Raw genomic sequence first — 25,512 nt, forward strand, 5'->3', positions numbered from 1 at the left:
TCAGGTGTGTGTGGGTTTCAGCACCCAGTCACACTGAGGATTAACATGATAAACCTCCAACAACACACAGTCTGGATGGAGGCGACGCTCTCCTGAGAGACACACAGACACACAGAGAAATACTTGATGAAATGCGACCTGACAATCTGAGGTGAACAGAAATAGTAAGAATAATAATAGTTGGCGCTATCTGCATTAATTATTATAAACCCAACAGCGATTCGAGCCGTGGTTCTCGCGAAATGTTAGCAGCGATTGGCGACCGAGGCCCAATAACCAATAAGAAAGCCCGGCTCGCATAAAGGATGGAAGAGCAGGTTTCTGTGCTGGAGGAACGTGCGCATCCAAACATGATGTGAAAGGTACGCTTATAATGATGCCAGGGGGCGGGACTAATGTGTGGATTGTGACGCACTGGGAATGAGAAGCTGTTGCATAATCCATATACAGTGACAGACTCACCGATGTTTCCTCCCACTTCATATAAACAGTGACTGGGACTGCTGGAGAGAGAGAGAGAGAGAGACACAAATACACATATTTAATAAATAATACCTACTGTATATGCTTCTATATTAAATATTTTGATGGTTTTTATGTCTACAGTGAAAACCTAAAATTTGGACAATTCTCGAATCAAAAATCGGATATTTCTGCATTGACTTCATTATTTCTGTTGCTTTCATCATGAACTGAATGATCTTCAACTGGATACACATAAAACAGTCTTATTACTATGGGTGGGGCCGATCAATAAACTAGACTGGGCTAAGAACTCTGATGCACTCTACAAGAAGGGGCAAAGCCGTCTCTACTTTCTGAGACGGCTGATGTCCTTCAACGTCTGCCGGACCATGCTGAGGATGTTCTATGAGTCGGTAGTGGCTAGTGCCTTCCTCTATGCTATTGTGTGCTGGGGCAGCAGGCTGAAGGCAGCGGATGCCAACAGACTTAACAAATTGATCCGTAAAGCCAGGGACATTGTGGGGCTGGACCTGGGCTCTCTGACTGCGGTGTCAGAGAAGAGAACGTTATCCAGGCTACGCTCCATCATGAGCAATGACTCGCACCCACTCCACGGCGTGCTAGTCAAACACAGGAGTACATTCAGTGAGAGACTGATTCCACCTAGATGCAACATGGAGAGGCACAGGAAATCATTCCTGCCTGTGGCCATTGGTCTATTTAATGCCTCTCTTAAAAGAGCACCTCGGAGACGCTCAGTCTCCCTGAGACTGAGCCAGCCGATAGGCTAACTGGAAAAGTGCCTGGCTGAGCCACGTGTAACGTATAGGGCAAGCCGAATAATATAACTTCAGTGTGCAATAAAGATAGGCTAACTGGAAAAGTGCATGGCTGAGCCACGTGTAACGTATGGGGCAGGCCGAATAATAATATAAGTTCAGTGTGCAATAATGACAATTGGCACGTAAGGTATACTTACTCTACGTATTGCTTACTTAGACGTACTCCACTTTTTTTGCTCCTATTGCATTTAATACTGTTTACTGTTTATACTGTTATACTGTTTATTCCATGCTATGTTGTGTTCTTTCTTCTTCTCATTCTGCTTATTTTACTATCGCATTACTACTGTGTATTTTATTTTATTTTATTTTATGCTATCTGTGTTATGTGAACGAGCAACTGTAACTTGTCCCAATTTCCCCCCGGGGATCATTAAAGTCTTTCTGATTCTGATTCTGATTCTGATCTTGCCGATCCACGTGCCATGTGTTGCGTGCCGATGCAGTTTTTACATGGCTCGTGCTATGTGACGTGAAGGTTTTTTTCTCTCTCCTTAATGCATTCAAGTTGGCCAGTGGGGGCGGTAATGCAACACTTGGATGTCAACCGCCACACAACTCAAAAGAAGAAGTTGGTTCAGCGGTGCGTTATTATGGATCCCACTGGAGATCGCTATGACACGTGGGCAGCTGGGCACAGAGTGTGTGTGTGTGTGTGTGTGTGTGTGTGTGTGTGTGTGTGTGTGTGTGTGTGTGTGTGTGTGTGTGTGTGTGTGTGTGTGTGTGTGTGTGTGTGTGTGAGAGAGAGAGAGATTTGAGCTGTCAAGGGAACAAAAGGCTCACTCCTGGCCAATCCCGGCGCTTGATTGCTGCATAGGCGGGTACAGGGTGTGTTCTGCCCAAATGGGATCATAAAAACGCGGAAACAACAGCAACTTGTCTCTACTCTGCCCTACCCTCTCTGGCGGGTGCTAGGTGATGGGAAACATGTCAAGAAATGTGCGCCGCTTGTGATATCTTTCTGTTTTGTTTTTAGTTAGGGGGGCGGGGAAAGTGTTGCCACAGACACAAGCTCATAAATGTTAAAATACAGAGAGATGCAACAGCTTTCATCAATTGCCCTAGGCCCAATCACCATTGTGTTAACTCAGTTGAGGATATATAGTGACTTTACAGACATTTATTTACATGAAAATCTTCCGGATGATCACTTTAAATTACATTATTCTGAAAGTTGTAACCGGAAGTTTCCATTTTGTTTTGGTTGGGCTGATGCTGGGTGCTGGGCAGCCGTGTGGTGTGAGCAAACTGCTGGAAGGGAGGGGGGAAGAGAAACCCCACTGCCGTGGAGAAACTGAACGGCTTGACCGCTGCTGCTTTCCTGGGTAACACTTTTTTTTATTGTGTGTGTGTGCGCGTGTGTGTGTGTGTGTGTGTGTGTGTGTGTGTGTGTGTGTGTGTGTGCGCGGACCTATTCTGGGACTGGAAGCGGGCGGAGACGTCACTGGCCCTCGTCTGTCCGTCAAGCTGTATCGCCATGGAAACTTTGGTGTGCAGCGGGGCGTGCACTCTGATCACTCCTTCACACAGCTGTGTGACCTGACACACACACACACACACACACACACACACACACACACACATTGGCTGGGTTCAAATGGGTTCAAATGATGTGATGCACTGTAACATTCTGAATCAGTGTTGTGCAAGTTCCTCAGGAAATGTAATTACTTATTACGGATTACTCCTTTAAAAAGTAAAAAAAAAAGTAATTAGATACGTTACTAGTTACTTTAATATACTTTAGCTACCCACTACATCACCTGTACTTGTTCTTGTTGTCCTTCCTACTCAGCAGTCCTCTCTCTCTCCTCTCTTCTCTCTCTGTCTCTCACATCTCTCTCTCTCTCTCCTCTCTCTTTATCTGTCTCTCCTCTCCTCAGGAAATGTAACTACTTATTACTGATTACTCCTTTAAAAAGTAAAAAAAAAAGTAATTAGATACGTTACTAGTTACTTTAATATACTTTAGCTACCCACTACATCACCTGTACTTGTTCTTGTTGTCCTTCCTACTCAGCAGTCCTCTCTCTCTCCTCTCTTCTCTCTCTGTCTCTCACATCTCTCTCTCTCTCTCCTCTCTCTTTATCTGTCTCTCCTCTCCTCAGGAAATGTAACTACTTATTACTGATTACTCCTTTAAAATGTCTAAAGTAATTACATACGTTACTAGTTACTTTAATATATTACTTTAGCTACCCACTGTCTCCCCATTCTCGCTCTCTCTGTCTTTCTCTTTCACCTCTCTCTCTCTCTACCTGTCTCTCTCCTCGCACTCACGTCTCTCTCTTCTCTCTCTCTTCTGTGTGTGTCAAGTCAAGTCAAGTCAAGTTTATTTATATAGCCCTAATTCACAAGCATGTCTCAGAGGGCTTCACAGAAAGTATGTCTAGCTGATTCTAGCTAACACACAGTAACAAGAATATACAGAATAAAGATAACATTTGAACATTTGAAGAAAGCAGGAGAGTGGAGGAGGGAGGGAGAGGGAGGAGGGAGGAGAGGGGGGAGGTGGGGAGAAAATAGGAAATGTGGAGAGGTGGGAGGGCGCAGGGGAAGGAGAGCAGTGGGAATGTGAGAGAGGGGAGAGGACAGAGAGGAGGAGAGAACAGAGAAGGAGAGGTGGAAGGGTACAGGGGAGGTAGAGTAGAGGTAGGGTCTAGGGTGGAGGGAGGGAGGGAGGAGAGGGGGGAGGTGGGGAGAAAATAGGAAATGTGGAGGAGGAGAGAACAGGGGAGGAGAGATGAGGGTGCAGGGGAGGGAGAGCCAGGGTAGGGGTAGGGTCTAGGGTTGGGGGAGGGGAGGAGAGAACAGGGGAGGAGAGATGAGGGTGCAGGGGAGGGAGAAAATGGGAGGCGAGGGTGGGGAGAAAATGGGAAATGTGGAGGAGGAGAGAACAGAGAAGGAGAGGTGGGAGGGTGCAGGGGAAGGAGAGCAGGGGGAATGTGAGAGAGGGGGGAGGACAGAGAGTAGAGGTGCAGGGGAAGGAGAGCAGGGGAAGAAGAGCAGGGGGAATGTGAGAGAGGGGGGAGGACAGAGAGTAGAGGTAGGGTCTAGGGTGGAGGGAGGGAGTAGGATACGGGCCCGGATTAGGGCGAGGGTGGGGGGAAAATGGGAAATGTGGAGGAGGAGAGGACAGAGAAGGAGAGGTGGGAGGGTGCAGGGGAAGGAGAGCAGGGGGAATGTGAGAGAGGGAGGAGGACAGAGAGGCAGAGAAGGAGAGGTGGGAGGGTGCAGGGGAAGGAGAGCAGGGGGAATGTGAGAGAAGGGAGAGCAGGAAGTGGCAGGGATTCAGGAAAATAGGGGAGAAGAGGAGAAGGAGCAGAGGGGGGGGAGAATGAGGAGAGAGCAGGAGAAGGGAGGGGGGGGGCGGTGGGATGTGGGGGAGGAAAGAGCATGGAAAGAGAGGAGAACAAGAAGGGGGAAGAAGGGAAGAAGCGGGGAAAGGGGGAAAGAGAGGGGGGGGGGAGAAGATCAGACAACTGACTACTCTAAGCATTAACCAGAGCTAACTGGGACATAGTATCTAGCTAATCTACAGCCTAATCTGGCCTATCCTACCCTGCTCTAGTCTGATTTTAGCCTGAACACTAACAGGTCAGCCTTAGGCTGTAGCTAATCTATCGCCTACCTAAGCTGTTCTAAACCAACCGGCAGCCCTCGACCAGTGATGAAGAGCACCGATGCCCCCCGACCCGGCCCCCGCCCACATATGGCGTGGGAGGGAAGGCCAGGCCGGGACACAGCGGCACCCCCTCACCCCCAGTGAACGCAAGAAAACCTTTCCACCATATGGATCGCCGCATGGATTGCCCCAGTGACTTGGCTGAGGAGGAACCTTGTGAGGTCGTTGTGCTAGGGGCCAATTGCTGCGGCCCAGGCGGACCCAGCCCCCACGCGACCCGCCCCCCCAGCCCCCAGCCACCAGCATAGTGACTGAGAGCGTGAGAGCAGGCCACGCGGGGGACGGGCCCACCCACCAGGCCACAGCAGCGGACCCCCATCTGGGGACTCCCCTCCGAGACAGGCCGAGAGATGCCGGGCTAAACCATGCACAGAGTTTCCGATAATGAAACTCTGTGAATGGTTTATTATGGAAATAAAATGTACAAGAGAACAGAAAATTGAAAATGTAAAAAAGAGTCCAACAGAAGGGATATAAAAATGTAATTTTTAAATTATCCTAAGATCAGGGAAGGGAGTTGAAAATCTAAAAAGTAGAGTCCAAAAAGAAATAGAAAATGCAGTCTTTAAGTGTTCGTAGGTTTAGAGAATACTAGTTAATTAGCTAGGTGACAAAAAGGGTAACAAGATTGGGAGTTCCATGAGGATGATCTGAGGAATCCATGAGTCCGCGTTGGTGACATGGATTAAGAGGAGGGGAGGGGAGGATAGGAGTCGGAGGTGATGATTAAGAGGAGGGGAGGATAGGAGTTGGAGGTGATGATGAGGCGGCGGGGGGGGGGGCTGGGGGGGCGCCCCCCCCTTCCCTTAGGCAAGCAGGTGACCAGGATGATGAGGATAGGAGTCGGTGATGGTGATGAGCCCGGGGTGTCAGACAGTAGAAGGAGTAGTGGGTAGATGGCCTAGAATGACGACAGGTGGCTAGGACGATGACGGCCGGACCTAGGGCTGCAGCGGTGGGGTGTACGTCAGGCCAATGAGGACACCTGAGGGGGAGAGAGAGAAGAGAGCGGGGGAATCTGCGCAGAGGTGGAACTAACTCTATAGACAGCAATAAAAATTAGGTCAAATCAAAATTTATTAGGATTATTTAGGATAACTAATATTATACTGCTAATTCAGGTCTAGGTAGTCTAGGTCTAAGTTTATACTGATACTGCTGGCTTGAGATAGCCCGCTCAGCAGTTCAGGACTAAGTTTATTCACCAGCTATTTGATTTTATATCTGAGCTACTGGGTCGGCTGATGCCATATTATTAAATTAGGTCAAGTCTAAGTTTATACTGATACTGCTGGCTTGAGATAGCCCGCTCAGCAGTTCAGGACTAAGTTTATTCATCAGCTATTTGATATTATATCCGAGCTACTGGATCGGCTGATGCCATATTATTAAATTAGGTCAAGTCTAAGTTTATATTGATACTGCTGGCTTGTGATAGCCCGCTCAGCAGTTCAGGACTAAGTTTATTCACCAGCTATTTGAATTTATATCTGAGCTATTGGATCGGCTGATGCCATATTATTAAATTAAATTAGGTCAAGTCTAAGTTTATACTGATACTGCTGGCTTGAGATAGCCCGCTCAGCAGTTCAGGACTAAGTTTATTCACCAGCTATTTGATTTTATATCTGAGCTACTGGATCGGCTGATGCCATATTATTAAATTAGGTCCAGTCTAAATTTATACTGATACTGCTGGCTTGAGATAGCCCGCTCAGCAGTTCAGGACTAAGTTTATTCACCAACTATTTGATTTTCTATCTAGGCTACTGGGTCGACTGATGCCATATTATTTAAATTAGGTAAAGTCTAAGTTTATACTGATATTGCTGGCTTGAGACAGCCCGCTCAGCAATTCAGGATTGTATGTACTCAAGAGCTAATAAATATTTCTAGAGAATGACATCATCAAACATAACCATCAAGCACAACCAAATGATTGGGAGAATAAATGGGTTTTGAGTCTAGTTTTGAAGATTTCAATGGAGCCAGCTTCCCTAACTGACAGAGGAAGCTGGTTCCAGAGGTGTGGAGCACGGTAAGAAAATGCTCTGCTACCTGCTGATTTTTTCTTAATGTGTGTCTCTGTCTCTCTCTTCTGTGTGTGTCTCTGTCTCTCTCTTCTGTCTATCTCTCTCTCACCTGGTTGTTGTCGTTCTTGTCGTTCTTCCTCCTCAGCAGTCGTCTCTTGGTCTTCATCAGTGCGGTTTCTCTCTGACAGGCGCTCTGGTTCATCTGTCTGACCTGGGACAGCAGGAAGCTGGGCACCTGGACAGGAAGCAGGACGTGATGTCAGCAGACTGACAGGGAGTGATGTCAGCAGACAAAGTCTGGAGACAGGACTCTGACATGGCTCCTCCCTCCTGAGAAGTCCTGTCATGTTTCACCAAGCTCCTCCCCCATCTCTCCAATCAGAGCATCTTCCAGACAAATCTCAAACATCTCGTTCAGTGCTGCCTGGGTCCACATCTTTTTTTTTTCCCGATTTTTTATTCCATTTTTATCCCCCATTAGTGCTCATTTTAATTTATTTATCCTGGTTGCTGCGCCACCCTCTGCCGATCTGGGGAGAGCCGAAACTGGCTCCATGCTTCCTCCAAGACACGGGCAGTTAGCCAGCCGCTTCTTTTCACCTGACAGGGGAAGCTTCACCGGTAGGACATAGCACGTGGGAGGATCACGCTATTCCAACGAGTTCCCCTCCCTCCGAACAGGCGCCCCGAACGACCAGAGGAGGCACCACTTCAGCGAGCAGGATATTGCATGTTTTGGTGTGGGGTTCCTATATGAAGGAAACCCCCGGGAGGCACGGGGAGAACATGCAAACTCCACACAGAAAGGCCCTTTTGACGCCCCCTCCCGGGCGGTGGGCACTCGAGGACATGCGGACGGGCACGCACTCCTTCAGCGCTCACAGCGTCCCAGGTGGGAATCGAACCCAGGACCTTCTAGCTGTGAGGCGACAGCTCTACCACTGAGCCACCGTGCCCCCTGGGTCCACATCTTTGTTGGTCTGGCATTGTGACATGCAACAGGAATTTCATCAGTTGAAAAAAATGTCTAACTAAAGCCGTTGTCAAGCGATTGTCAAGTGTGCCGAGGAGTAACAACAATCACTTCGAGGCTGTTTGAAATGGATTAAAAATACCACTGAAATACGAACAGCACTCTGCTTTGAAGGCATTTATTCAAAGGGGAGATGTTTTTGCGTTCTCCACTGGACTAGACTGGGACAGATACGTTGTTGGTCTCTACTGATTGGTTAGGGAAAAATCCCAGGGAAACCGGTTAGAGAGGAGGCGATGTCAGACTGAAGAAGGAAATGTAAAGAGTGGTGTACTGTGCTGGCATTTGGTTTGAGAAAACAACCGAAGCAGCTGCATCAGTCAAATGTCCCCCCACTTTGTTGTTCATGTTAACTTCAACGGAACGGACACATGGGTGTGTGTGTGTGTGTGTGTGTGTGTGCGTGCGTGCGTGCGTGTGTGTGTGTGTGTGTGTGTGCGTGCGTGTGTGTGTGCGTGCGTGCATGTGTGTGTCTCACGGTCCACAGCAGCTCCTGGTGTGTTATCATCAGTCGGACCAGCTTTGCTCCGCCCACCGCCTCCTCCATCTCGTCCGGTTGCCGGGCGACGGAGCTCTGCTTGTTGCCGCGGCGGCGACAGGTGAAGAGGTTGGGGGCCATCACCATGGAGACATTCAGCAGAGACATCCTGTTCTGGTCCTGATGAGAGACCACCTGAGACAGGAAGACCAGCAGGGCCTGGAGAGACAAACAGACAGACAGACAGACAGCTCAGCAGAAACACTTAGTTGTGTGTGTACAATGTATTCTCATAAAATGTTCTTAGGATATACGAAAAGTATTTTTACGGTGCTACGAACATGAGCACTCGGTGTATACCTGCCAAGCGCCTGTATCACAGATATGGAGAAGGCGCTGCTTTTTGTACTCATGAAGTGGATACTGACCCTTATCTTGTCTTATAGTATAACTGTGTCTGTCTACCTGCCATTGTCATCATCCTGTGTGTTGTTATCCTATGTGTCATCATCCTGTGTGTGTGTTGTTATCCTATGTGTACTGTATGCATTATTGTGGTTGCCGTTTGGGCACTTGTGTAACTGACTGACTCCCAATATCTGATTGCATTATTAGTGTTTATGTCATTTGCATACTTGTATTTATGTGGACATAAATACATCATTCATGTGTGTGTGTGTGTGTGTGTGTGTGTGTGTGCACACACACGCGTGCGCGCGTGACTGTGTGTGTGTGTGTGTGTGTTTGTGTGTGTGTGTGTGGGTGGGTGTGTGTGTGCACACGCACGCGTGACTGTGTGTGTTTGTGTGTGTGTGTGTGTGTGTGTGTGTGTGACTGTGTGTTTGTGTGTGTGTGTGTGTGTGTGTGTGTGTGTGTGTGTGTGTGTGTGTGTGTGTGTGTGTGTGTGTGTGTGTGTGTGTGTGTGTGTTATACCCTCAGTGTGTCTCTGTTAGCCTCTGGTAGCAGCAGCGTCAACAGCTGAAGAGCCTGGACCTGATGGACGAGAGAGGGAATATCTGCAGAGACAGAGACGGAGAGAGAGAGAGAGAGAGAGAGAGAGAGAGAGAGAGAGAGAGAGAGAGAGAGACACACACAGAGAGATAGAGACAGAGAGACAGAGAGAGAGAGACACACACACACAGAGAGAGAGACACACACACAGAGAGAGAGAGAGAGAGAGAGGGCTATTCAGAGAGTTGTAGTTGATTTGGAGAAATGGAAGGAGTAAGAAATAAACAACTACAAATTGTTTTCTCAAATAAAAATAGTTCCTGATAACACAATTTCCCTACTTATAAACAACAGTTTATTTCAGACACAGATGAAGGTACAGGCCTTTAAATGTCTTCTCATATAGCGTGACCTTAGTATAGATTAGTCTGGAGCTGTTTCCACCGCTGGAGACGTAAACCACTGCACAATGGCAGGAACCGGAACATGTTTACCGGATACATGTGGACCAAAAAGATCTTCCGTGTAGCTAACGTTAGCTAGCTAGAGCCTGATAACACAAGGTGACTAATGTTAAAAACTTACATAGTACATAAACCAAAACGTTGATGCAATATGGCATCGCCGCCTGTTCGTGGTGACTAGTTAAGCTTAATTTATACTTATTAGAAAGTGTCGCTCAGCACATGGTCGCAGACGAAAAAGAAAGTGTCGCTCATGGTGTTGCATTTAACTTCAGTGAACGTTCGCCTCGGTTCAACGGTCACGCGACACTCGAACGCTATAAGTGCAGACAGCCAAGAGAAGAGAGGGAATGGAATGCACAGTGAAACCACCTCTGAGCCTCTGAGGCAAGATGTAACGTACTTGACTGCAGCCGCATATAAACAACACACAACCACACAACTCACCTCCTCTCTCTCTGGGAAATTTGTCACAGTGTTGTTTGTGATTTTCATGAAGTCATACATCAAGGACAGGCTGATCAAAATAGTGGGGACACGTTCATTCATTTCAATCGAGTGAAAACCAAAACAAGGAAGTCAAGCACATGCCGTCTATAGAGCCAATCAGACTTGCGCGATACTATGACGTAGTCAGCGACACTAGACATTTCACCAGGTAGCAGACACCTCTCGTCGACACTTCGACTCAAGTCCTCATTTCTGTCGGCAACCGTTTCAAAAGTATCGGCAGACAAAGCATAAATTGGGCTTTATCCTACACAACTCGAATCGGCATGTGTGTGTGTGTGTGTGGGTGTGTGTGTGTGTGTGTGTGTGTACCCAGCACAGCGTAGTAGGCAGACTGCTGTGTGTGTGTGAGCAGCGGCGTGGGCAGCTCTCTGATGAAAAGCTTCAGCAGGCCGGCGGCGTCCACCTGTCTCACTGTCGACCAGTCGAACCCCCGGGAACACCTGTCTAACTCTCCACGCAGGTACTGAGAGACAGACAGGTCAGAGAGAGAGAGAGAGGAAGAGAGACAGAGAGACAGACAGGTCAGAGAGAGAAAGAGAGAGAGAGGAAGAGAGAGACAGAGGGTTAGAGAGACAGACAGAGAGGGGGAGATTAGTCACATTTTGGGTTACATAATGGGCGTTTAAACTGTAGTTAATCTCTAGTTTGACTACAGTTAATCCAGAGACATTACACTCCAGGGGCCAGTTGCACCAACTGGTCTTAACTATGCCTGGTCGTAACTCCTACGTCGGTCTTAGTTAAGACCAGTCTTTAGAGTGGATTTACGCCTGTTGCACCAACACGGCTTACGTCTGGTCTTACCTACGCTGGTCGTAGCAATGCGCGTTCATGTGAATTGTCGGGGAATGCCCTCTGATTGGCCCACAAATGTGCCTCGCGCCGTCACCCACTACTGTATGTGCGTCACGTCATGTGGGTTTGACCAGAGAGCAGTTGTCTTTGGGCCCTGGCATGTGGCCTTGTGCCCTAAAGAAAGTGAAAATGATGAAATTCACACCCTGTCTGACACTAAAATGGCATTTTTCAGACAGACAGATCAGGAGAAAATTAACTTTTTGGAGACCTGGCTCTGTCTCAGTGACACACTCTCACGAGATTTGGCAACATGAGCTAACGTTAGGTAGCGATTAGCTAAAGCTTTGTGTGAAGTTCACAGATGTAGTAGCTAAATCTGTGGTTGGAAAGCTTTTTTCAGCGAAGAGGCCGTTTTGTCTTTATATGTGGTGTTGAGGCAGTTTGGGGAACTCGCGATCTCTAGCTCAAGTTAGCTTGCTACAGGTCAGCACCGCACTTCAAGAAGAGAGCTGACCATGCCCATTTAGGAGACCCAAAGAGTCCCAGTAGTGGAGCCTGGATTGAGCTATCCATATAGTGTTATCTCAGGGGTGTGTGTGTGTGTGTGTGTGTGTGTGTGTGTGTGTGTGTGTGTGTGTGTGTGTGTGTGTGTGTGTGTGTGTGTGTGTGTGTGTGTGTGTGTGTGTGTGTGTGTGTGTGTGCGCGTGCATCAGCTGGGAAGATCGACGCACCAACGCCAGAGAAGCCAACATCCCCACCATCACTGCCACCATCACTGCCACCATCACTGCCACCATCGCCCAACACCAGCTCAGAGGTGTGTGTCCTGGTGGCTAACCTGGTAGCACGTGTACCACGGAGGCTCGGTCTTTCGCACGGCTGACCTGGGTTCGAATCCGACTCATGGTCCTTTGCCGCATGTCATCCTCTCTCTCTCTCCCCACCTTTCCTGTCTGCCTGCTGTCCTATCTAATAAAGGCAAAATGCCCCAAAAAATAATACAAAAAAAACAGCTCAGAGCCATGTGTCCTGGAAGAAGGCAACATCTCCACCATCAATCGCCCAACACCAGCTCAGATGGACTGGCCATGTCATCCCTATATGCCTGACTCTCACCTGCCAAAACAAGTCCTATAGTCCCACCTACTCATAGGTGTCATTTCCAAAATCCTGATTCTGTCTCACCCCCCGCCACACACACACACACACGCACGCACGCACGCACGCACGCACGCACGCACGCACGCACGCACGCACGCACGCGCGCGCGCGCGCACGCACGCACACGCACACACACGCACACACACACACACACACACACACACACACACACACACTTTTTAAACTGGGAAAATCCAGCATGAACAGTTTTTTTTCTCTTCTTACTGTTTGGTCATGCATGTGTTTGGGTCTTTTAAGTGTTAGGGGTCATATCAAGGACCCCTCATTTACTCCACAATAAGGACACTGCAGACCCCCATTTGATGATACAGACCCAAATCTGGGAATATGTTGTCTTGGTCTTGTTAGTTGTGATTTTGTCCAGAGATCCTGTATTGTTGATCGAGAGATAAGAGTGAAACTATGATCAAAATAGTCATTCTTCTACAGTCTCTAATTGTGTTATCTTTGTGTAATGAAGTCATGTTTTGAAGTTCAACACTTTTCTGCAGACCCCCAGAGACCCCCAGGTCTTTTCTTACATTTTCTGGGGACGCCCTGGCCCCACATTGAGAAGCACTGGTATAGAAGGATGGATCAAGAGATAAATGAGATGAGGATAAATGAGGATAGATGAGAGAGATGGGGTTGAAGCGTCTTAAGAAAAGGGGATTACAAAAGACATGTATTGAGTGATGTGATATAGTTCTTCAGAGATCTGGCCTCTTCATTTTGCTCTCAAAGTGCATTAGACTTTAAATGAGCCGGGCCCCCCGAGAGGGTCCAGGCTCTCCTCCATTGCAGCTACTCATAGGAAAACGTGCCCCAGAAGATCCAAAGAAAAGCTGTAAGGACAGCATTAAAACAAACGTCAAAAAGTGCCACATAGACCTGAACACAGTGGCGTGCCTGACCAAGTTGGTGCCCTAGGCAAGATTTTTGCTGGTGCCCCCCCTCCCCCCTCCCCCAAAGAAAATATAATAAAAATTATATCACAGCTAATTCCACCACTGCAGTGCAGGTTCAGAATCGCCCTCCCCCAGTGGTGCTGGAAGTACTTTTAGGTAGGGGGTGCTGTAAGGAAGGGACTCTCGGTGCTGCCCGCGAGGGCAGCGGCGAAGAAAATTTCACGTTTTTTGGACTTTCATCCATATTTAGAAGAATATTTAATTTTAAATTAACATTAGAATTATACTGTTGTGATGTTATTATTCAGTATCTTCTCCTTTTCTCACTCACTTTCATGTAAGCACCTGCTCTCCCTTTAGTCGTTTTACACTACAACAGACAGCAACACAGGCATAAACACTGAACTTATTATTATTATTATGGAAAACCAGATTATTATGAAAATCAAACACTTTTGAAGAGAGAGCATATGAAATAAGATTAGAGCTGGGAAGCACAAACTGTTTTTTAATGCATCTTGTTGGTGGTATAAACACAAGACAGCCAAATCCAACAATTTCGAAAATCCCATTTCTTGCCACCAGGGGGTGCTGCAGCACCCTCAGCACCCACCTTCCAGCTCCCTTCCCCCACTCTGGGAAAAAGCTCCGAGCAGGTAGAAGGGGGCGCGGCCGCGCAGGTATGGATTAGGGACCATGGTGAAAGTGCTGCAGCCCAGGCAGCCAGAAAGCCAGAATTAGAAAAATGATTTCACTATTATTTAAAGACTTAAGACGTTGTTCTGCTTATTTTTTGTCTACTATTGTAAAATAATAGTAGGCCTATTATCATGAAAAAGTATTTGTAAAAAAAAAAAGATTTTTTTTTTTTTTTTTTTTACCCTCTCTGGCGCCCCTAACGGCTCAAGCGCCCCTAGCATTTGCCTAGTTCGCCTAATGGACGGCACGCCACTGCCTGAACACCTGGGAGATCACCGCAACAGAGCGTCCTGGAGAAAACGTGTGTGTGACAGTACTGTACTATATAACCACCACCTCCACCGTGCTGCAGAAGACAAGCGCAGACTGAAAAAGGAGAGAGCCAACCACCAAGAAGGCCCACGACCACACCACCACTCACCCCATGTGGCTCCAGGATCGGCCTCCTCGCCTGCCTGAAGACCCACAAGGACCAAGAAAGAGGACAGTCTTGACCACAAGTGACTGCTGATGATGATGATGATGGTGTGTGCAATGCGTGTGTGTGTGTGTGTGTGTGTGTGTGTGTGTGTGTGTGTGTGCGTGTGCGTGCGTGCGTGCGTGCGTGTGTGTGTGTGTGCGTGTGCGTGCGTGCGTGCGTGTGTGTGTGTGCGTGTGCGTGCGTGCGTGCGTGCGTGTGTGTGTGTGTGTGTGTGTGTGTGTATACCTTCAGTCTAGCAGCTGATCCTGGAACTCTGAGGATCCCCTCAGTCTGCAGACCGGTCTGCTCTAATATACACAACAACTACACACACACACACACACACACACAGAGGGAGAGAGAGAGAGAGAGAGAGAGAGAGAGAGAGAGAGAGAGAGAGAGAGAGAATGCTTCTTTAGGCGTGTTCCACAGCAGAATCTTCACAGAAAAAAGAACAAAATAACAAAAGGTGAGATTTTGTTTCCAAGCAGACGAAACTAGAGGTGCACTCATAGAGCGCAGACTTCCGCCATCCCTTTACCTGCCTTCAGCAGGTATAGGGATCCCTCTGACCATGTGTCCTGTGATTCAGAAGCGTCATGCCCATTGTAACTGGGGGGGCATTGAGAGATGTTTTTTTTCTCTCATAATATCATTTCATTACTATGGATTTTATAACATGTAGTTATGATCATTTATATAAAGAGTCAAACATATAGGCTATGTCTAAATATGTCATAGATCAAACCTAACCAAAAAACACACACCCCTCCTCCTGCTGATAATGGTTTCTCCCAAAGGACGTGTGGGGTCGTCCATCTGGCTTTCTCACTATAGGCGCTTCCAGTGCTACCTAGCAAAGCCACCCAGCCAGCCACCCACACATCACAGCACAGAGCTGACAGCAGTGTTTTTCTGCTTAACTGGTCAGTATAGTGCATCAATCCCATTTTCAAACATGTGAAAATGAAATGCTGTTAGTTAGGCACAGTTTGCATAGCAAGTTAGTTGGCTACTTGTACCAGGCAGCACTGCATTGTAATGTTAGCATCCCTCGTGTTGTTTACACATCATGCCAGCTTGTGGTAGCATAGCATCGATTTGGTGGTAAATGAGAGCTGTGTGAGTGTTATGCATTGTGTTGGCAGTGGCCTGATAGACTCACTGCCATAGAGTGGTGGTAAAAAAAAAAACTACATGTATCAGTGATTTTTTTTTATTTTTTTACCACCACTCTATCAAAAATGCAAAGAAAGATATCATCACTCTTTAAAAAAAAGAATAGACAGTCCTCCCAGCCCTGTCTTCAGTGAAGAGGACATAGAGGTTGTTGATGCAAGGGGTAAGTTTAGTGATAGACTATTTTTCCTTCATGGTAATGCATGCAGATTTAATTTTAAGATTTGTGTGGTCTCCCTTTTTTGTTAAGTCCATTGAGCCTGAGCAGTGACAATGTACTTAGTCTGGTGATTATGGATCTTTCCAGGAGGCTGAGCAGTTTAGAAAATAGCCTTGGTTATACCTGCTCAGTCTGTTAATTTAAAATTAGATATTTCTCTAAATCTGGCTTCCAACCCCCCAATTCTTTTTTGGTGGTGCACTTTGTGCAACACTTGTTCGCCCCCTCAGATTGTTTGCTTGCATGACGCCCCTGCTGTGACTCATGTTAGAAGATCTACCATGTGTCCTGTGGTCCATGAGGAACGCAGAACGTCTGAAGAACGTCTGGAGGAGCGGAGCTGCAGCTGTCAGTGCGCTGCCTTCAGGGTGTTCTCTGAAGCTCCGACTTCACAGCTGCTGCATTGAAATAACCAGCGACCGGTGCTGTGACAGCAGACTGTCTGGAACAGCTTTCTGCCAGAGCTTATTACACGGCCTTGTTGAATACTTTGAATAACAGAACGTTACGGACACATTTCTGATAATAGATTCTGGAGGACCACGTCCAATCATATCAATCTGCAGAATGAAGTCCGGTAAATTTAACAACTACTACAACTAACTGTATGTTTACACCAACAAAGGTGAAAGGAACGCTTCCTTGCGAGTGATTCACATTGCCACAAACTGACAACTAAACCTGATACAGAACCTTACAACAGCATTCATAATTTACACTGTCACAGTCTAACATAATGCAGTAAAGAAAGAAGTGTTTCCCTCCTTCACCTTCTTAAAGACGACAGGAACTTTCACTCCAGGGAATTCCTTCCTGTCGTTCTCCAATAGAGTGGTGAGAGGAACACCAAACACACCAGTTTCTGGCAGAGAGACATAGATGGACAGAGAGAGAGAGAGAGAGAGACATAGATGGACAGAGAGAGAGAGAGAGAGAGAGACATAGATGGACAGAGAGAGAGAGAGAGAGAGACATTACCTGAATCCTAGTATTTGAAGTAAGTAAGTAAGTAAGTAAGTTGAAGAAGTATTTGTTAATATTGTATTACTAAGCCTCCTTGTGTTCTGATCTGCTTCTGTTGGGGTTGGTTAGGTGACGTGACTTTTTTGTTTTACATTATATAGCAGGTACCAGGAGATTAGAGGTATCCACTGTTGTTTTTTCCTTTGTTTTCCGACCACGCCCCCGGCATTACCGGCTTTTAATTGAGGAAATACAGTATTATTTTACGATACTGTTGGTATATACAATATAGGCAATATGTACATAATAATGTTGCATACATACTGTATATTATGCAGTATATACAATGCAGTTTAATTGTGACTTTAAAGTAGTTCTGAAACAAAGTATGTATTGTTTCTGGTTCAGCTCAAACCTGCTTTAAAACTGTGAGGTAAAAATGAAGCGCACCCCGGCTCCTGCGGCGCGGCGGGCGGGTGCGTTTGGTTTGGAGGCCCAGAGCGTTCAGGAGGGTGGAGAGCTCGATGTGACCGATGAAGCCCAGCCGGGTCAGATCAGCTGACGACAAGTCCTCCACTGATGTCACACCCTGACTGGGAGAGAGCAGCACGAACTGCACACAACACACACACACACACACACACACACACACATACACACACACACACACACACACACACACACATACACACACACACATACAAACACACACATACAGTACACACACACACATACAAACACATACATACAGTACACACACACACACACACACACACACACACACACACACACACACACACACACATACAAACACACACATACAGTACACACACACACACACACACACACACACACACACACATACAAACACACACATACAGTACACACACATACACACACACACACACACACACACACACACACACTGTTACAATGAGCGAAGGGCACGTACACAGTGGCAATACATTCCCATTCACAATGTGTCCACAAAGCCCACATCTGTAATTCAACCAATCAACAGCTCAGGAGGTGGAGGCCGGGTCAGAGGTCAGACTCACCGGCAGGTCGCTGTCGTCTCCATGGAAACATATACAGTCCTGACAAGACCCGCCCCTTCTGTGTTCAGCCACGCCTTCCGAGTACGGAGAGTCACGCACCAGCCAATTAGCTCGCCTCGACGGGGTGATGGACACCGTGTGTGCGTGTGCGGGAGAAGGTGTGTGTGTGGGAGAGGGTGTGCGTGTGGGAGAAGGTGTGTGTGTTGGAGAGTGTGCGTGTGTTGACGTGTGTGTTGGAGAGTGTGCGTGTATTGACGTGTGTGTTGGAGAGTGTGCGTGTATTGGTGTGTGTGTTGAAGAGTTTGGGTGTTCCGGTAGTTGATCCTCAAAAGGCGGGAAACTTGGAAAGGTAGGTCGAACTGGAAACACACACACACACACACACACACACACCATTCTTAAATGTGCAATTATGTAATGTTCTGCCTCTAGGGGTCTCTCAATCAAATCAATAACATAATACAGGGTTTGATGATATGGTGCAGTAGCAGGGTGTCATGGGAGTTGTCGTAGCACTTCTGGTTTGTACTGTAGACGTGTAAAAGGCAATGGGATGTTTGGATGGGGATTTTCGTTCAATGCATGAAATAAGGTATGTGGTTAAAGAATGGCTTTGCTGATTATCAACCCACTTTGCATCATTATAATGTTGTTAATATAAGCCGATGGGCAGTGTTTACCTTCGCTATATGTTTTCCACACAGAGAAATATCCATCCTTGTCGCGTTTGCAGAAACTCCGCCCCCGTCAGCGGCAAGTCATTAAGGCTCTCCATGTGATTCTCCGTGGATGTGCGCATACTTACAAAATAAAAATAAACAATAACAGCCACCCTGGAAGCTGAATCGACAGCGCTCGGAGCAGAGCTCTGCAGTTCCGTTGTGATGTAAAACGTGTCACAGCGGAGCGTTTTGCCAGAGGATGAAATGGGAGCTCTCCATGAGGAAGACATATAGCGAAGGTAAACACTGCCCGTGTGCTTATATTAAAGGAGAATTCCGGTATTTTACACCCTGGACTTTATTTCCAGCTTTAAATATGTTTAAGTCACCCTGACAACTTCAGTTTGAATAGCATCAGGAGAAACCATAATCAGTTTGAACTGCGCCCTGAAAACGAGGAAACAACAGGGCATGTGAAATGTCTGTATTTTATTTACTTATTAATTTATTTTACTTCTTCTCCTTCTTCTTCTTCTTCTTCTTCTGTCTCACCGTAAAACCAAACAGGAGAAGAAGAAAATAAGTACATGCAGGGTTCACTCACTGTAGTTAGCTGTTATGTAGCTTAGCATGATATACACTGATGATATTTATCTGTTTTAGAGAATATAAATGATTCATTTGAATTCAATGGCCGCCCGTATGGAATAATGGATTACAAGCAGCAGCCGGGAATACCTGTGACAGACAGCAAACACAGCAGGCTGTACCACACCGGCAGCACGGACGTACGTTAGATCGCTCCACTGTCATTTACTCGTGGGTAATCTCTCGAGACAGACTTTCGACTTGCATCGAAAATCTGTCGGCAGGCTCCGTCAAAAGGGGTGTAACAGCACTAGCACGCATGCTGCGCTTCACCCGATCAAAATGAAGTGAACGTGAGCGCAGTGTGTAGTCAAAACTTACCATTTTCCAAGTTGCTACTTGCTACTAGCAACGAGCTAGAGTTGTTATTGTTGTTTCATAGCGACGGAGGGATTTGAGAGCGACACGCAGGGAGCGGAAAAGAAATCCATAAATGGTCAGAGCCGCTCGGTTGGAGCCAATGGCAGAGCTTGCAGGGAGCGGAAAGGGATTTTCTTCCACTGCCGACCGCGCCTCTTGAGTTCCTGTTGCACCACATTGAAACGGGGCTGCTGCCCCCAGAGGTTAGAGGGAAAAATAGTTTTTTTGTTTGTTTAACCGATGGGTTCCCAGATTGCCCGTCCGGGGACTACAGAGGCTCTTGGCTAACTGACACATTTACATTGAAGTGGGAACTAACATGTTGATTGATGTGTGTAACTGTCCATTGCCAAATACATCTTCAGGTACCTCGAGATGTGTTGCGGTGGATGGTTTTGGTCGTGGTGCTGTATCGGCCGCTTGGTGCCGACTCAGCGCAGTGAGAGAGAGGGGGCGGTCGACTGTTGGCCGAGTCATCAGTGGGCTGTGTGTGAGTGACAGACAGAGAGAGAGAGAGAGAGACATATTCCATCCAATAAATATAAATAATTAAATATAATGGGTTAATAGTTTGGTTGAAAATCACATGACCCTTGTCAGCACGTAGCTGGCTTTGCCATCAAGAAGACTCTGCTGGCTGCGATAGAGACTCCCTCAGTCAACATCCTCAGCATCTACGCCCCTACCCTCACCTCCTCAGAAGACATGCCCCCACCCTCACCTCCATAGAAGACATGCCCTCACCTCCTCAGAAGACATGCCCCCACCCTCACCTCCATAGAAGACATGCCCTCACCTCCGCAGAAGACACGCCCCCACCCTCACCTCCTCAGAAGACACGCCCCCACCCTCACCTCCTCAGAAGGCACGCCCCCACCCTCACCTCCTCAGAAGACACGCCCCCACCCTCACCTCCTCAGAAGACACGCCCCCACCCTCACCTCCTCAGAAGACACGCCCCCACCCTCACCTCCTCAGAAGACACGCCCCCACCCTCACCTCCTCAGAAGACACGCCCCCACCCTCACCTCCTCAGAAGACATGCCCCCACCCTCACCTCCTCAGAAGACACGCCCTCACCCTCACCTCCTCAGAAGACACGCCCCCACCCTCACCTCCTCAGAAGACACGCCCCCACCCTCACCTCCTCAGAAGACATGCCCCCACCCTCACCTCCTCAGAAGACACGCCCCCACCCTCACCTCCATAGAAGACATGCCCCCACCCTCACCTACTCAGAAGACACGCCCTCACCCTCACCTCCATAGAAGACATGCCCCCACCCTCACCTACTCAGAAGGCACGCCCCCACCCTCACCTCCTCAGAAGACACGCCCCCACCCTCACCTCCTCAGAAGACATGCCCCCACCCTCACCTCCTCAGAAGACATGCCCCCACCCTCACCTCCTCAGAAGACATGCCCTCACCTCCATAGAAGACACGCCCCCACCCTCACCTCCTCAGAAGACACGCCCCCACCCTCACCTACTCAGAAGACACGCCCTCACCCTCACCTCCTCAGAAGACATGCCCCCACCCTCACCTCCTCAGAAGACATGCCCTCACCTCCATAGAAGACACGCCCCCACCCTCACCTCCTCAGAAGACACGCCCCCACCCTCACCTCCATAGAAGACATGCCCCCACCCTCACCTCCTCAGAAGACACGCCCCCACCCTCACCTCCTCAGAAGACACGCCCCCACCCTCACCTCCATAGAAGACATGCCCCCACCCTCACCTCCTCAGAAGACATGCCCCCACCCTCACCTCCTCAGAAGACATGCCCTCACCTCCATAGAAGACACGCCCCCACCCTCACCTCCTCAGAAGACACGCCCCCACCCTCACCTCCATAGAAGACATGCCCCCACCCTCACCTCCATAGAAGACATGCCCCTACCCTCACCTCCTCAGAAGACACGCCCCCACCCTCACCTCCATAGAAGACATGCCCCCACCCTCACCTCCTCAGAAGACACGCCTCCACCCTCACCTCCTCAGAAGACATGCCCCCACCCTCACCTCCTCAGAAGACATGCCCCCACCCTCACCTCCTCAGAAGACATGCCCCTACCCTCACCTCCTCAGAAGACACGCCCCCACCCTCACCTCCTCAGAAGACACGCACCCACTCTCACCTCCATAGAAGACATGCCCCTACCCTCACCTCCTCAGAAGACACGCCCCCACCCTCACCTCCATAGAAGACATGCCCTCACCTCCTCAGAAGACATGCCCCCACCCTCACCTCCTCAGAAGACACGCCCCCACCCTCACCTCCTCAGAAGACACGCCCCCACCCTCACCTCCATAGAAGACATGCCCTCACCTCCTCAGAAGACATGCCCCCACCCTCACCTCCTCAGAAGACACGCCCCCACCCTCACCTCCTCAGAAGACACGCCCCCAAACCTCAGCTCATCAGAAGACACGCCCCCACCCTCATCTCCTCAGGAGACAAGTTCAAAAAGATGAGCCCCTATTCCTCCTCTGCGACTTCAACGCCAGAGTGATGGACATCATAGCAATGGGAAGATCAACTAAAACGCTCAGAGACTGCTGGAGTGATGCTTCTACCAGGACCTCCGCTCTGCATTACAAACACATTGTTGGAGTGAAAACTATACTGCACAGTGTCATGAAAGCATCCCAGGTCTGAACACTGTCTGGCACCAACTCCACCTGATGATTACCAGGCGTTCTGCTCTCAAAATTCTCCTCATCACCAGAAGCTATTGTAACATAGTGCGGACTGCGACACTGACCACACCCTTGTGAGCAGAAAAGTGATTTTTGTGTGTGCACATTTTTGCCGAATTTTCAGAAAATCGGCAAATGCGAAATTAGTAGTTGGTGTCGACGAGGCACAACTAATTCACGTGATTAAGACATCGCCAGACACCAGTCAAACCATCAAACGAGGGAAATGAACCCCATGTTCTCTGAATAAATGTGAGGTAAAGAGAAAACATGATGCAAAGCTTGGTGAGCACTGTCTGCCTCTGCTCATCTGCTACACCGTATTTAGGAGAGGAGAAGCGTCCTAGTGTCAACAGGAACCTTGGGAGTTTGAGTATTTCATGGCATGTTTTGCTTCCCAGGTGCGCTGGATTTGATGATTTGATCACTGAGCCACCACCGGTCTCCGTGTGACTGCTCGCAAGCGGTGCACCATGATAGTGAGATCAAACACACCCTGCTGTAAATTCAGCGCAGGCTGTACAAAGACTGCTTTTAAACGGTTGTTTCATATGCAGCAATATCATCATAACAGCGCCTGCTAAATTACTGGCATCCGTAGGAGGACTAATCTTTGTCTTTTATCTTTATTGTTTATTGAAGCAGGGACAGTACACAATAAATATATTGCACCAGAGATAGCTAATCATATCTTCGGATCTGCAATCGGACGTGGGAGACGGGTAGGAGAGCGCTTTGGACAGCCGTTCCCCCCTATTGCCTTATGGGCCAGAGTGTGACCCTAATAGTGCATGAGTGTATACAGTATAGTACAGTACAGTAGTAGGGTCACTTTGGGGCTAGGGTGCCCCCAAAACTCCACAGCATGGTGATCTCCTCCCACGCCGACGTCAAGGGAACTGTCCTGTATGACAAATCCTCTTCTGAATCCTTTCCCATCAACAGGTAGAAACACTGAAGGCTTTAAGATAGATAACACTCCAGAGCAACAAGCATCCTCTCCCAAGACTGAGCTGCCAAAGATGATGTCACGTGTGTTAAGTTAAGTTGAGTTGAGTTGAGTTAAGTTAAGTTAATTTAAGTTAGGTTATCCTTTATTGTCCCCATGGGGAAATTCATCTGCATTTGACCCATCTTCTAGGAACCTTCCTAAAACTAGGAGCAGTGTGTGTGTGTGTGTGTGTGTGTGTGTGTGTGTGTGTGTGTGTGTGTGTGTGTGTGTGTGTGTGTGTGTGTGTGTGTGTGTGTGTGTGTGCGTGTGTGTGCGTGTCTCACCATGGTGAAAATATCTCGGACGTCTCTGATTGGCTGTTTGTTCTTCTTCTTCAGTGTCTGGTTGTAGTTGTCCAGCCTCTTCCTCACCGTGTTGGCCTGTTGCCGTGACAACGTGGACAACAACGCCTCCGCCGGCCCCTCCCCCGATGGCCAGCCCGTTACTAGGGAGGATAGCCCCGCCTCCGTCAGCCACGCCTCCTCTAGCTCCGCCTCTGCAGGGGAAACCAGGAAGTGAAACACTGAAAAAATAAGCTGCATTTAACCCCCATGAACATGGTGGCCAAGCTCGGTATAGACCAAATCACCGTGACGTCACCATGTAAACAACATTTACTTCCGCGTACCACTTCGGGAAGGCGGCAGGTTTAAATTTGCGTGTTGTCAAATAAATGCTGTCAAACTCTCTCGTTGTTTTCGGCCAACTACTTTCAATTTAAATGTTCAAACGGTTGGTAAACATGCTTGTCCGACGTATCTAGCCTTTCTTCTGTGTTTGTTTTATGTAGTGTTCGCTAGCTAATAACGTTTGTTTACAACTGTCAAACTCGCTGTTTTTTTGCAGACTCGTTAACGTTACGTTACAGACAGAGGCTACTGACGTCGCTCGGATACAGCTTGGAACCCGGATGTTGTAGCTGTAAGCCTGTGCCGCCGAATCCAGAGTTCTCTTTGCACATGTTTGCCCTTTGCAGAGGGAATTCTGAATAATCCAAATCTTGACCCGCTCTTTATGGTCACTGGACACCCAACAACACAACACGAACGAACCATTTTTGTCTTCTTTGTCTGTTTTGGTCTTCAACACGTCAGTTTGTGCCGTTCACCGCCATTATGATGTGTGGAGGTAACCGGAACCAGGGGTAACCGCAAGTGAATGTAAACATCCCCGCTGATTTGGTCTATAGACCCTTTTCACAGCTGCCATTTTGTGTCTAAAAGGCACAGCACCAAAACCTTGCGACCCCAAGGTTGGGAATCACTGCTCTTGTGTATTTACGTGCGTCTTGCCTGCCATCCAGTAGGTGTCATCATTGTACAGTTTACACACATCAAACCTGATGTTTATTAGACCCATGTTGTACAGTGTGGCCTGCAATAAACTAAACTAGAATAAGTTAGACTGCTATAATCTCATATTATCGCACACACATTTCGGTGGTCACACGTTTCGATACAACACCGGGCGCTACTGCACATGACCATGAGCTGCACATTACGGAAGTTATCCAGGGGGATGGGAGAAATGGTAAATGCTAAATGGTCTGCATTTATATAGCGCTTTTATCCAAAGCGCTTTACAATCAGTAGGTAGTCTACATTCACCCATTCATACACCAATGGCGGCAGGCTGCCACGCAGGGTGCCTACACACCATCGGGAGCAAGGAGGGTTAAGTGTCTTGCCCAAGGACACAACGACAGCAGCTGGGAGGGAGCGGGGATCGAACCGCCAACCCTTGTGTCATTGGCCGACCCGCTCTACCTCCTGAGCTAAAGCCGCCCCAGAGATGAAGAAGAAGTGTGTGTGTGTGTGTGTGTGTGTGTGTGTGTGTGTGTGTGTGTGTGTGTGTGTGTGTGTGTGTGTCTGTGTGTGTGTGTGTGTGTGTGTGTGTGTGTGTGTGTGTCCTTCTCACCATCCATACTGTTCCTCCCCTCTTCATCTTCCTCCTCTTCCTCGTTCTCCTCCTCTATGCTGCTCACCTCTCTCCAATAGGTTTCCATGGTAACGTGCTGGGGGTCAGGGGTCAGGGGAGATGACATCATCTTGTAGAGAGAGTAGAGGTGTACAGAGACCTCAGTATCTGTCTCTGTGTTCAGATAGAAGACCGCAAGTGGGCGTGGTTTAAACCAGAAGTCACATTCAATCGGGCAATGTCATATTTTCTGGTCTTCAAAGCATCAAATTGATATTGGCATAATTGTTAAATATATTTCCACATCCTCAGACTGTACTT

General features: G+C 48.1%; 1 protein-coding gene across 1 annotated transcript; it reads right to left on the reverse strand.

The window, feature by feature from the left end:
- On the reverse strand, positions 1-25,279 carry arhgap28 (Rho GTPase activating protein 28; the record flags this gene model as incomplete). The annotated part of the gene is made up of 15 exons (XM_083661105.1): positions 1-92; positions 463-500; positions 2,719-2,846; positions 7,135-7,260; positions 8,537-8,755; positions 9,470-9,552; positions 10,774-10,927; positions 14,737-14,814; positions 16,660-16,751; positions 17,303-17,441; positions 17,911-18,025; positions 21,942-22,029; positions 22,277-22,343; positions 23,559-23,770; positions 25,192-25,279. The coding sequence occupies 15 exons, from the start codon at positions 25,277-25,279 to the stop codon at positions 1-3; spliced, it is 1,719 nt and encodes a 572-aa protein (XP_083517231.1).
- Between the last annotated feature and the right edge of the window lie 233 nt (positions 25,280-25,512).

The sequence above is a fragment of the Poromitra crassiceps genome, assembly GCF_964638095.1.
Source record: "Poromitra crassiceps genome assembly, chromosome: 2".
Lineage (NCBI taxonomy): Eukaryota > Metazoa > Chordata > Actinopteri > Beryciformes > Melamphaidae > Poromitra > Poromitra crassiceps.